General features: G+C 38.8%; 1 protein-coding gene across 2 annotated transcripts in view; it reads right to left on the reverse strand.

Annotated features, from left to right (window-relative positions):
* The window catches only part of MRTFA (myocardin related transcription factor A), a 213,197-nt gene that overhangs the window by 154,972 nt on the left and 43,503 nt on the right, over positions 1 to 14,722 (reverse strand). For both annotated transcript variants that reach the window (XM_032416716.1, XM_032416718.1), the window contains exon 2: positions 8,338 to 8,399. In XM_032416716.1, coding sequence (XP_032272607.1) covers positions 8,338 to 8,399 — 62 coding nt within the window. The remainder of the gene's footprint in view (positions 1 to 8,337; positions 8,400 to 14,722) is intronic.

A 14,722-nucleotide genomic window follows, 5' to 3' on the forward strand; every position in this document is an offset into this window, starting at 1 on the left:
AAAGTCACTAATACCTGACAAGTTTTAACAGATTGAAAAGAATATATAACACTTACTAAATACTTATGATTAGAAACAGTAGCCACTGCTTATTCAATCCTTGCAGCAAGCTTATGAGGGCATTATTATTTTCCCCATTACACAGAGGAGAATACTGAGGTACAGAGAAGTTAAATAACCTGTTCAAGATCACTTAGTGATTAAGTGGCTGAGCAAGGGTTCAAACCCAGATTAACTCCAGAGCTCTCACTAAAAGCTGTATTGTTTCAAGGCACACATAAGAAGATGGGAGGAGGAGATTTTAAAAGCAAAAAGAGGGGTGCCTGGGTGGCTCAGTCGGTTGAGTGTCCGACTCTTGATTTCCGCTCAGGTCACGATCTCAGGGTCAGGGGATTAAGCCCTGCTCTGTGCTGAGCGTGGAATCTGCCTAAGATTCTCTCTCTCCCTCTCCCTCCACCTTCTCCCTCTGCCCCTCCCCCACCTAAAAAATAAATAAAAATAATAAATGGGAAAAATAAATAAAAGCAGGAAAGAATCTGTCTGAAAACTATGAAAAATATTAATACTCCACTACAGTGCAACTATGAAAAGGTTATCAGCAAAAATTCCTATGACCCAAAAAAACTAGATTTTCATCCCAAGGCTCTTCAGCAATAGTATTTAAACTCTGCACTTAAACTTCACATTACAAAGAAGCTCAAATTAAATGAACTGTGAACTCCATTTTGTACATATCACCTTGCACATAATACTCAACTTTTAAACATTGTTATCCTGTTTAGTTTGTCGCTTAGGCAGCATTTCTATTGTGATAACCACATGGTACTTCTGTACAAAAGATATAAAAAAAAAATCAGTATTACTCTAATCAATTATATATTACAAAGGGAAAAAGGCACCTACATAATGGGCAAATCTGGCAGATAGGAATTTAACCAAATGTGAGATTTAACATCACCATTAATGAAACTACCATCGTAGACTTCCTAATATTTAGCATTAAGACAAAACATCCTGCCCACAATATTTATCCTGAAGCAACACAAGAGGAAAAAGGTATATTCAAATTGAAGGACAGTCTACAAAACAACTCATCTCTTAAAATGTCAACGTCATTAAAGACATCTCCCTTCCTAAAACCGGGCTTTAGGAACTGTTTTGGGGTAAGAGACAGGACAACTAAATGCAATGTAATTCTTTTTTTTTTTTTTTAAGACTTTATTTATTTATTTGACAGAGAGAGAGACAGCCTGAGAGGGAACACAAGCAGGGGGAGTGGGAGAGGGAGAAGCAGGCTTCCCGTGGAGCAAGGAGCCCGATGTGGGACTCGATCCCAGGATCCTGGGATCATGACCTGAGCCGAAGGCAGACGCTTAACGACTGAGCCACCCAGGCGCCCCATGCAATGTAATTCTTGACTGAATTCTAGATTTCAAAGCTTTAAAGTAAGGTATAAAGGACATTATTAAAACCAAGGAAATATACAATATAGACGGTATATTAGATGATAATACATCAATACTAAAGTTCCTGAGTATAAAACTGTAATACAGTTTTATTATGCTTGTGTAGGAGAAATCTCCTTATTCTTTGGAAATGGATGCCGAAATATTGAGGAGTAAAGTGTCATGATGTCTGCAAGTAACCCTTAAATGTTTCAGCAAAATATAAATATGCATGTGTGTGTGAAAAGAGAACACAAAAATGTGGCAACATGTTCAAAATTGGTAAGTTTAGTCAAAAGGGTATATGGGTGACCACTGTACCATTCTTTACACTTTTTGAAGGTTTAAGTGTCATCAAAATAAAAGGTTGGGGCAGAAAATAATCCAAGACACAAAACTCAGGAATCTGAATCTAAGGATTACGTAACGATTAAGGTAGAATAACAGAATCATTCTCTTTGGTGAGGCACCTGGGTGGTGCAGTCAATTGAGCGCCCAACTCTTGGTTTCTGCTCGGGTGGTGATCTCAGTCAGGGTCGTGAGATCTAGCACGGCGTTGGGCTCCGTGCTCAGCAGGGAGTCGGCTTCAGATTCTCTCTCTCTCCCTCTCCCTTTGCCCCTCTGCCCTGCACTCGTGCTCTCTCTCTCCTCTAAAATAAATAAATAAATCTTAAAAAAAAAGAATCATTCTCTTTGGTAAAAGAAAAGAAAAGAAAAGAAAAGAAAGGAGTCAAGAAGCAGGGAGCAGAATAGGGATTCAGACCACTGTGACTCAAACCTCTATCTTCCTGTCCTTATAACCCCAAGGACAAACATCCTATTGGCAAGAACCAAGTAAGCAAAGTTCTGTGTGCAGAAACAGTGAGTATTCACTCACCCATCAATATTTATTAAATATCTATGTGTCAGACTCCATGGCAGCAGCATAGCAGTACAAGTAAGAACACAGACTCCGGACTCAGAGTGTGTAAGTTCAAATCCCAGCACTACCAAATCCGAGCTCTACCATTTGCTATTTGTGTACCTTTCAGCAAACTACTCAATCTCTCTGTGCTTTGATATCTTCATTTTTAAAGGGAAGATAATAACAGTACCTAATTTAATGGGTTGTTATGAAGATTAGATGACATAACAAATGTAAAAATGCCGGGCACCTGGGTGGCTCAGCTGGCTCAGTGGGGAGTCTGCTTCTCCCTCTCCTTCTGCCTCTCTCCCGAGCTTGTGCTCTCTAATAAAATCTTAAAAAAATAAAAATTAAAAAAAAAAGCTCTTATATTATTTTTGGTTTCCTGTTTATTTATTACTTGTTTTTAAAGGGAATCATTTACCTGGTTATTTCTTTGTATATATAGGTATTTGTTAATTGGAGAATTCTGCTCTGTACATGAATGTTCAGATGCTTGGTAAATAAGGTAAATGAATATTCTAGTACACCTGAACTTTTAAAAGTTTTTTTTTTTTAAAGATTTTAAGTAATCTCTACACCCAGCATGGGGCTTGAACTTATAACCCTGAGATCAAGAGTGGAATGCTCTACTGATTGAGTCAGCCAGCCACCCCGAACTTTTAAAAGTTTTGTTGGAGGATTAGTTCTCTATTTCAGCATAGTAAACTATTCTAAAACTCAGCAGCTTAAAACAGTAATAAACATTATCTCATATAGTTTCTGTGGCTCAGGAATATGGGAGCAGCTTAACTGAGTGATTCTGGCTATGAGGTTGCACTCATGTTTGCTGGGGCTCTCATTATCTGAAGGCTTGACTGGGGCTGGAGAATCCATTTCTAAGCTTACTCACATGGTTGTTGGCAGCAGGTCACGATTTCTCACTGGCTATTGCTGGGGGCCTCAGTTCATTACCAGATGGACCTCTACATAGGATTGCTTGAGTGCTGTCATGACATAGCAGCTGGCTTCTCTCTAGAGCTTTCTGTATATGAATTTGCCTGTTCTAGACTTTTCATATAAATGGAATCATACAAGATGTGCCCTTTTGTGAGTGGCTTCTTTCATTCAGCATAATGTTTTCAAAGCTCATCTAGGTTGTAGCAGGTGTCAGAACTTCATTCCTTCTTAAGGATGAATAATATTTCACTGTATGGATATACCACATTTTAAAAATCCATGTAGTCAGTTAATGGACATTTGGGTTGTTTCTACTCTTTGGCTCTTACGAATAATGCTGCTATGACCATTTGTGTACAAGTTTTTGTGTGGATGCATGTTTTCGTATTTCTCAGGTATATAACTACGGGTTGAAGTCCGTATAGTTTTATCCCTCTGTATGACTGCAGTAGAATTCTAACTGGACTTGTCACCTCTTTAATTTGCCTTTCACTTTGCTATCCAAGCGATCTTTCAAACATGGAGATTTAATCACATCTTTTTTTTTTTTTTTTTTTTTTGATATTTCATCACATCTTATCTCTGTTTCTGTGTTTTCAGTGGCTCCTTGTAGCTTTCAGGAAAAGTCCAAACTCAGCTTATCACACAGGCCATTTATGATCTGGCTCCCGCTTTCCTTTAAGTTTTTCCTGCCACACTTTTCATTCTTATTCCCTTAACCTCAACTGATGTCATGCTTTCGCCCATTAAGGTTTTCATGCTTCTACCATTGTCTCAATGGTTTATCACTTTGAATGGGAAATAACTACTTATTCTTTAGAAATCAGCTCTGGTCCCATTTGTGATAAACTTTATTACCTTTAATTGATTAATTTTAAGATTTTATTTATTTATTTGAAACAGAGAGAGAGAGTACACAAGCAGGGGAGAGGGGCAGAGGGAGATGGAGAAGCAGAAGCAGACTCCCCGCAGGGAGCCCAATGCAGGGCTAGGAGCTAGATCCGAGGACCCTGGGATCATGACCTGAGCCGAAGGTAGACACTTAACCAACTGAGCCACCCAGGTGCCCCCCTTTATTTAATTTAAATACTCCTTCTCTGTGCTCTTATAATACCATAATACTTATCATGCTGTTCTCTGGACATTGATTCTTATTTGTTTCTTCAGGTAGACTGTAGAACCCTGAGAGAAGGAGCCATATCTATTAGACTTAATCTCTCTAGGCCTAAGAGTAACACAAAAAAGTAGCTAGTGTCTATTGGGTTGTTTAATACATAAATGCCAGGCAATATTCTAGCATTTTACATTTTTTTTAAGATTTTATTTATTTGAGAGATTGAGAGAGAGAGCACATGCAAGAGAGAGCACAAGCGGTGGAGAGGGAGAAGCAAACTCCCCGCTGAGCAAGGAGCCCGATGTGGGGTTCAATCCCAGGGCCCTGAGATCATGACCTGAGCCGAAAGCAGACACTTAACTGAATGAACCACCCAGGCGCCCCAATACAAGACTTTTTATTGAAAGACCTGAACCGGGGCGCCTGGGTGGCTCAGTCGTTAAGCGTCTGCCTTTGGCTCAGGTCATGATCCCAGCGTCCTGGGATCGAGCCCCGCATCCGGCTCCCTGCTCCGCGGGAAGCCTGCTTCTCCTTCTCCCACTCCCCCTGCTTGTGTTCCCTCTCTCACTGTGTCTCTCTCTGTCAAATAAATAAAATCTTTAAAAAAAAAGAAAGACCTGAACCATTATAAAGTCTTTCAAGGAAAAAAAAGAACACTTCAAATAAAAGCTAAAGGCACTCTTCAAGAAAGGTTACACTTCTAAAAAGTGGTAAGAAAATGGAATAAAAGTGACAAAAGGGTAAATGTTTGACCTGCAATAAGCAACTAATATAAAAATAAGGGGGGGAAAATAAGCAATGGGAAAGCTTTGTAGGAAGAAGATTAAACCTGATGCAGAACTTAGCAAAATTTGTAGAGGACATAAAGCTAGAAAGTAGTGTTTCAAGGGATCTCTTTTTTTTAATCCAATTAATTAACACACAGTGTATTATTAGTTTCAGAGCTAGAGGTCAGTAATTCCTCAGTCTTATATAATACCCAGTACCCATTACATCCTGTGCCCTCCTTAATGTCCATCACCCAGTTAGTCCATCCTCTCATCCCCTTTCCCTCCAGCAACCCTCAATTTGTTTCCTACGATTAAGAGTCTTACAAGGGATCTTTTGGGGGAGCTGGGACTGTAACACTGGAGTGTAGTAACGGTTGCACAACTCTACAAGTTTACTAAAAATCACTGACTTATACACTTCAAACAGGCAAATTTAGCAGTATATAAATTACACACCAATAAAGCTGTTTCTTAAAAAGTGGTATTTGTTTGCTGAAGCAAGAAGGGAGAATTTCATTATTAGAATTTCTCTGACTGAAGAAAGGAAGCAGCAAAGAGAAAAAGTACAATAATTCATTCTACAGACAGGAAAATAAAAATGTCACTGGGTTACTCTCTATAAACCTTGCTTAGACCACAAAAGCTTACCATCCTAAGAGTAAAAAGACAATAGATTTAGAGAATGTGGAATCAGGGGAAGGAATACTCCGACTTAATTTCCTATCACCTAGGAGAGAGGTAACAATTTATTCTGATCCCACATTATTGCATATGCCTGAGATGTAGAGATGGTATCTCCTATCAGAGAAGAATTTCAAGAGGAAATTTAAAAACAGAAAATCAAATCCAGAATCATCTTAAAAGAATGTATGACAATTTCTTCACCAGCAAGCTGACAACAGTCAATTCCCTCAGCCAGCAAACATCCAAATACGGGATTTTTTGTTATTTTTGGAGAAGATTAATTTGCATTGGTTGAGGGCCTTTTGCAGAAGCTGTCCGAGACAGCAGCACTGTATTTTACTTACCCATGTGCAACTACAGAGATCAAGCGAAACTGCACCTATGAACAACCACAATTCACATTTGCTTTGAGCTATGAAAATATTAACCTACTCTGACCTCCCCTGCATCCACTTCAGCGAAGCCTGGGTCAAGAGTCTCAACTTCCCAAAACAGCGCAGGTGTCTCTAATTTCAGACCTGCTAGTCTCCTTTCTGCCTTTGGCTAAATTAGTAGCCAAGTCTGTTTTTATTTTCTAGATAAAAACAAGAACAAAAAATTCCACTAACTCATGTAGGTATTTTCTTTTTTTCTTCATAAAAGAAGGTTCCAGCAGACATAAATGGAGCAACATGTATCAGTATCTAATTCTCCTTCCTCTAAATGGCTACAATAAAGGTCAAAAGAGCTCAAAGCGGTAATATCCATGATGTTATCCACTCAGACTTGAAAAAGTATAATATTGATGAACTTTATATATTTCAATAAAAGAACACAGTGTGAAAATAGCATGCCGAATAGCATTTACAGTAGCATGCCTAATCCTTAGTAGGCGTTCAGTAAATTTTAGTTGCTTTCCTTTCCATTAATTCTTATAGTATTTCCATGAAATAGTTCCTGTTTATTACTACCCCAATAAAAAGCAGGAAAACAGAAAGAAGGGAATTTTCTGACTGACCACCCAGACCAGACCCCAACATTCAGGCCTCTAGATAATAATGAAGGGGATTCATCTGCAGAAGTTAAACTTTTTTTTTTTCTTTTTAAGATTTTATTCATTTGAGACAGAGAGAGAGAGAGAGAGAGAGAGAGCATGAGCAGGGGGAGAGGCAGAGGAGAGGGAGAAGCAGGCTCCCAGCCGAGCCAGGAGCCAGAGGCGGGGCTCGGTCCCAGAATCCTGGGATCATGACCTGAGCTGAAGGCAGACGCTTAACCATCTGAGCCACCCAGGCATCCCAAGCAGAAGTTAAATTTTCATCAACCCTCCCTACCTCACTTCCCAGGCAGTAGTGTCAATTCCAAGGACCATGGTTCCCTTTGCTACAGAAAGTAGCTGAAGGGGGACCTGGCTGGCTTAGTTGGTAGAGCATGCAACTCTTGATCTCAGGGTCGTGAGTTCAAGCCTGACATTGGACATAAAGCTTATTTAAAAAAAAAGGTAACTCAACTGTTTTTCCTTGTAGCAATGTATTTATGATTACTGTTCTTTCTGACTGAGAGACAAGCTGTCTCAAAAACTTTTGCTGTTCTATGTGCAGGTGCAACAAGAGTCCAAGGCTGTCATCAACCCACAGAACCCTATACACAAGTTTATAAGATTCCTGGTTGGGGGGATTGTAGGGAGTAGTGTCATTATTTTTTTTTTGGCTATCAAGTTCACTCTCTGAGTGATCCAAGTTTCCTGCACCAATGAGCAATGGGATCTCCACAAACCTAAGACCACAGAAAACTATAACTACACGTGAACTAGCACTACCTTACTTTGACAGGAAATGTTCTGACAGAAATAGGTTTGCAAAGCTGTGTGAAGCCGCCATCTATAGCTTTTTGTGGGCATCTGACACAAGACAGATACAGGAACCCAAGCCGTATCTGGTATATTTTTGTTTAGCCCAGAGCTTAAGACAGGAACACAAGCATGCTGTGTCAAATCAAACTCTAGTGGTTGCAGATAGACAGATTCTGTCATCAGTAACAAAATTTTATAATTGCCATGATGGCCTGGCTACTGTCAAAACAGGCCCCTTGTTGCATTTAGTCTACCATTCACATAAGCTACTGAGTGTCAGAGTGACCAGAAGAATTAGTTAGCCTGTCAGCCATTACCCCAAGTTGGTCTACATAATGGCTCTAATACAAGAACTTCTGCCCTCCAAGGACTGGATCATGGTTTGTATAAGCATGTGTGTGAATTCATAGTTCTGTTCTATAACCACCAAAATTTTTAACTGCTTGTGCTGTTTCTTGGCATTCAATAAATTCTAACAAGATACTAGACATAGTCCACAACATTAGATAATCAATGATGACAAACTATCATGGGGCTATGAGAGTGCTTCCCTAAACAATAATCCAATCTGATCTATTCTAGTTCAGAACTTAAAATACTAACAAAACAGCTTAGGAAAGGAGCAGGAAAAAGTAAATAAACCTGGGACCTACCTTGTTTACAACTCCCACAGACAGATGAAATTCAATTCCATGCCAATCATACCCCTCGATCACTAAAACACAAACAGAAAAATAAAAGTTCATGCATAATAAGCAGTGCTTCCAGTTCCTAAAGGGCATTTGGTTTCAAAGGCATGAAGCTGTTTATCTCCTTTCTATCTTCTTCATGCCTACAACAGGGGGTGAGCTCTGTCCCTGGCAAAAAGGCCCAAATAGGTAGAGTTAAATAATAGCTAACACTTGACTGAGCACTTATATATGCCAGGCACTGTTCTAAGTGCTTAAAATGCACTAATTTAATCCTCAACAACCCTGAGATAATTACTCTTATTAAGTCATTTTAAGTCTAAATCACAACTGACCTGTAGCTCTGAAAATTGCTCTTACTGGTGCTAAGAAATGGCTTTTAAATAAATGTAGGTGATCTCAACCACTGTAGCTGGGCTGTTTCAATGGTTGATATATCTACAAATGTTCCATATTCATCCATTCATTATGTGTCTCTTGAGTTCCCACCATGTGCTGAGCACTATACCAGGTGCTAAAGAGGATTCATCCTCTGTCCTTCAGAATAAACTAGCTGGGGAGATCAGGCTAGACTACGAGAAATGGTGTGCCCTTTTACGAGGTACACTCTTTTGCACAATCATTCAGTAAAAATAATAAGCTTTGAGAAAAGGGGATGAAAGCTTCACATAAAAGCTGGACCTTTAAAAATAGGTACATCAGCAAAGAGAGGAGAAAGGCTTTTCAGGCAAAGAAATGAGAACAAAAACATGGTGGCAGGGACAGGTACTATGTATCTGAGGTCCTTCATAATCTGATCCCACCCAGCCACTGATCTCCCTTCCCTTCCCCATTAGCTGTACCAAACTTCTTACTTCTGGGATACACAGTCTTTGATAGTTCCACTGTTTTCCTACTGCATAAAATGCTCTTCCTTTTTCCCGGGTAGATAACATGAACTAATCTTAGTATACAGTAGGCACTCAGTACAATATAGCCAGTTAGAAATAATTTTTATTATTAAAGATCTAATTGAAATATTTTTCTAAAGCCTTCCAATTCCCCAGAGTTAATCTACTCGCCTCCCCACCACACTCACGTGGCATTTGTCCATTTTTCCATTAGAGCGATAAAACATTTTATTGTCCCCAGGTTTCCCTTTTTCTTTTTCTCTTACTTTTCTGAACAGAAACCATCTTTCATACAACTCAATGTGCCCTAAGACCTAACACAGTGTCTGGCACATAACAGGTGCCCATTATATTCTTGTTAACTGAAATACCGATTGACTCAAATTTACAAAATAAATTATAAAAGGATTCCTCTAAGTCACTTCCTTTAGTACATTTAAGTGATTTAGTTTGTCAAATCTAATGCACTTTTACATTTTCATGAATACATCTGCCACATAATTATGCCAACAATTCAGGTACAAAAAGTCAAAGTGGATTCACTAAAAACTACCAAGCTCACTAGTTTTTGCTTGACAACAAAATGAAGTCCTCATTCATGCCAAATGAGACAGAAGAAATTAACTGAATTGATAATTTAGATATTGTGGCTGGAGACCATACTCACTGAAATAGTGCCACAGCTTCGTATGCCGTCTGTATGTTTAAATAGGTATTTATATTGGCTTTAGTCATGGATCGTAGAGGTTACAAATTTAGAAGTCCAATCATAAATCCAAGATTTATTTATAGAAACTTTCCATATGGTAGGAGTTTAAGAAGTAAAACAGCAGCCTTTTTGCCTGCCGAAAGCAGAGGGTAGCAGAGCGCCAAAGGAATAAACCCTCTCCTGACTCTGCTCTTGGCACTGTTTAAAGCAAAGGAAGAAATGTGCAGGGCAAGCAAGAGACTTACTGAAAATCAGTCACCCAGGGCAACGGGCATTTTGAATGTCTGTGCTATTCAAGGCTTAAATATTAATTTTATACATGCCCATGTTCATTTAAAGCACAACTTGTGGCTTGGAACTTTAAAAATGCTCTAATGTGCTAGTTTGTCCACATATTAATGGAGTCAGCCAGGTTTTAACATGCCAAGCTTAAAATACTCTCTAAATCATTATGCAAAGGTATGAACTCAATCCTTTATTCTCAGGAAAAGGCACTTAGGGGAGAAAGACTAAAGCAGTAGTATTTCAAGGGAAGCCATACCAGAAAAAGCCAACTCCTACAGAGTGATGAGTTATCTTTTAAAAGTAGATGAATAGAAAGAAGATAAAAGATAATGACAAATTACTTAACAATTATTAATATCAAAATGAGATCCAGGATTTTTAGTTCAATGTTGTCAGAGAATGTATTTTGAAACTGATTTCTACACGAGACCATCTTATAAAAAGGTTGTTTTAGTCATCCACTGACTAAGCCCCTTTAGAATCCAAGTCTTATGTTACATTGAAATGAGTTATATTTTTATGTGAACAGTATTGTAAGCAAAGTTCTTCTAATCTTTTATATTACTGGCTTTAGAGAAATGCCAATAAAACCTAGAATGACTAAAACTTTATAACTAAACCTTGGAAGTTTACACATCCAATCCCTTCATTCTCAGTTGAGAAACCAGAGTAGAAGACGTTCAGTGACTTGGTAACAGAAACACTTGGGCCAGAATCTGATTACTAGTCCAGTGTATTTATCCTACTACATACTACGGAACATACTGCTTTATTAAAACAGAAAATGTTTTGGAAATAACAACAGAAGAAAAATTTAAATACCTACACTCTTTCCCTAACTTTGGAAAAGAATTTAAAAATTAGATGTGTGTGCCCTAAAGTTTTGGGAAGGCTGTTCCTTAAAAATTTAGGCATTAAAAAATTCTAACAGTTATTTTCAAGGCTTATGACTCAAAACATGCTCACAGAGAATCTCTACTGGAAGCGCAGCTTTTAAAAGTTTCCCTTACATTCCAAAGGAAATGAGAATAATTTTTACAATCTAAGTAAGATGACATTGTCCTCATCTTCTAAAATATAAACTTCACACACACAAAAATAAGCAATTGCACAGAATTCAGGGTCTTCTTTCAAACAAGCAGTTCATCTGAAAGAATGCTACTGTCTCATTTGGGGAGAAAAAGATGCAAAGAATAAAAGGAAAGTAATTAAAAAATGGTATGAAAGGGGAAAATAGGAAAAGGAGGAAAGAGGAAAGACAATCAATACAAAGGTTTGATTCCGAGATCAAAAAAATTCCGAGAAAAAACAATTCCTAATTAAATGAATGAACTGCAGTTTTTAAGCAGTCAGCCTTAACAAGGTGTGGTCACATACCTCCTACCTCCTCGAACTGAACACCTATGAGAAAAACCTTAATCTCATTCTGTCTGATCCCCCTACTTACTCTTTCTTCCACTTCCAAAGAGCAGTAAGTGTACTGGGCCTCCTGGAGAAAGTGGAGGAGTCAGAAAGGTCAGCCCATGTAACCCCTCAGAGTCCTAGTACTGGCTGGACCTAGGAGAGAGTCAAGAGAGGCTCAGTGGGGAGCCTGCTTCTCCCTCTGCCTGCCACTCCTCCTGCTTGTGCACATTCTCTCTCACTCTCTGACAAATAATAAAATCTTTAAAAAAAAAAAAAAAAGAATGTCCTTTTTAAGGCTAAATAAATTCTATTGTATGTACATTACCACATTTCGTTATCCATTCATCAGTGGAGGGCCATTTAGGCTGTTTCCACCTTTTGGCTATTGTGAATAATGCTGCTGTGAACACTAGTGTACAAGGACCTGTTTAAGTCCCCTCTTTCAATTATTTTGGGTATTACTTAGGAGTAGAATTGCTGGATCCTATGGCAATTTTATGTTTAACTTTTTGAGGAACCACAAAATTGCTTTCCACAGTGGCTGTACCATTGTATAATCTCACCAGTGATACACAAGAGTTGCAGTTTCTCGGGGCGCCTGGGTGGCTCAGTTGGTTAAGCGACTGCCTTCAGCTCAGGTCATGATCCTGGAGTCCCGGGATCGAGTCCTGCATCGGGCTCCCTGCTCGGCAGGGAGTCTGCTTCTCCCTCTGACCCTCCTCCCTCTCATGCTCTCTGTCTCTCATTCTCTCTCTCTCTCAAATAAATAAATAAAATCTTTAAAAAAAAAAAAAAAAAAAAAAGAGTTGCAGTTTCTCCTCATAGTTTTTTTGATAATAGCTATCCTAACAAGTGCCAAGTGGTATCAAAGGAAAGGGTCCTTCTGCTTATGGCTTTAAAGCATTTTCTATCTGAAGGTGTTCCTATGGCACTAGTCCATCTCCACTCCCCAAAGATGTGTCTTATCTTCTGGCTCTCCATCATGGTTCTCAAGAGTCTACCACTCACTCACTGCACTAGTCACTTCAAATCTTGTCCACTATGACTACCACTATACTCTACTCTGCTTTCTCTGCTTTCCTTGCATATCCTTTCACCTATGTTTCTCAAAAAATGTTGATCTATTTATAACCAGACACTGCCAGTTTCATCAACACACTCCTTCAACTTCTGGAAGAACCAACTACTCCCAGCACTTTTGGCACTTCAAGTCTTCTCAGGAATTGTCAACAATGCTCAAAAATTCTTTCTTGACTATCTAAGGCACTTGCTTTTCTTTTCCTTGGTTTTGGGTTCAGCACTCTTTTGGATGCTTGAAAATGACAGACAGGTCTATAGATAACCAAAGTTTTGTCTAAGTCTACCTGCATTTAAGCAGAGCTTATAGATAAATAAAATGAATACATTAAACTCACTCTCAAGGAATAAAAAAGGAAGCATACAGATCTTAAAATATAATGAACGTTTAGGTGAAAAAAGGTAGATCACAATAAAGGGAATCAGAAGTGTTTGAGGCAAAGGAGTTAAATGTTTACATAAGATGATCAGGGTAGGCCTCATGAGAAAGTGACCGAAGCAAGATTTGACAGTGATGAGAGTTAGCCATTCAGATATCTAGAGGAAGAGCATTCGGAACAGCCAATACAAAGGCCCTAAGGCAGAAGCAGGACTGTCCTGTTCAAGGAACAGCAAGAATGTGGCTGCAGCAGAGTGAACAAGGGGGATTCGGTAGGTAAGGTCAGAAAGGTTAATAGAAGACCAGATAAGATAAGGCCTTATGGTTAATTCCTCAAGAGTGGAATGGAGAGCCACTGCAGGGCTTCTGAACAGAGGAGTGATGCCCTGAACAGAGGAGTGACATGATCTCACGCAGGTATAATGAGAATGATTCAGGCTGCTGTGCTGAAAATAAAGGAAAGAGTAGAAGATGGGAAATCAGTTAGGAAATGCTACAATAATCCGGGCAAGAGAGGACAGTGGCTTAGACCACAGTGGTAGCAAGAATGACGGTGAGAAGTCGTTGATTTGGATACATTTTGAACACAGGTCCTGTAAGTTTTCCTGGCAGACTGCATATGGGGTATAAGAGAAATATAAGGTCCAAAGTTTTGACCAGAACAACTAAAAGAGTAAAAGTGCCATAAAATAAGACAGGGAAAGCTGCTGGTGGGAAAAAAGCTTATAGGAGGAAAATGAATTTAAATGTTTTGTATATGTTGAGTTTGAGACAGCTTCCAACTTTCTAACAAATAAATAGTCAGGTTGATGAAATAATGGTTTTTAACATTTCTCCTTTACTATCCTGTATTAGATAATAAACCACAGGTTTAATTTAGTGTAGTTTCTACAGTTTTACAACAAATTAATTTCAACAGTTACCACATACATGAAAAAAGAAATAGTATGGTGCTGATTTAATTCCCAATGACTGACCACATCCTTTAAAGCTTGAAGATCAAGACTGAAATCCACTCCACCTCACAGTCATAGATATGGGGTCAAATCTCAGTAAATGAGGAAGAATAACAAAAGAGAATGAGCTCCTAGCATCTGTTATCAACACTGAATTCTTCATCCTGACTGCAACTGGAAGATTCCAGTGATCCTAACATATCAACTACAGTATGACATAGTCCTCTTATTCTAAACACAAATTTTTCTCTCCCTCTGTTCTCTGGAAGGTCCCAAAAGAAGAAAATGGTTAAGAGTCAGAGAACAAACACCATTTAGGAAGAAAAACAATTCAGAGAGGAGCCTACATCAGAACAGCACCATTCCCATATTCTTCTGGTCCAGGCCACTGGAGAAATCACAAAATCATACCAACTCAAGGCTGGAAAGGGATCATCATGTGTCAACAAATATTTTCCAAGTGACCATGTGCTAGATGCTAAGGATACACAGATGATTAGGACAAAATCCCTATTCAAGGCACTGTGTACTAAGTACTTTAATAAAGGAATTACCTAACGGTTATGGAAGTATAAAGGCAGGAGTAAAAGAGTGGATTTTCAAAATAAATTGCCAAGAATTAACTTGGGATGATCACCACAGCCACCAT

Source organism: Phoca vitulina, unplaced genomic scaffold, assembly GCF_004348235.1.
Source record: "Phoca vitulina isolate PV1807 unplaced genomic scaffold, GSC_HSeal_1.0 scaffold19, whole genome shotgun sequence".
In the NCBI taxonomy this organism is placed as follows: Eukaryota; Metazoa; Chordata; class Mammalia; order Carnivora; family Phocidae; genus Phoca; species Phoca vitulina.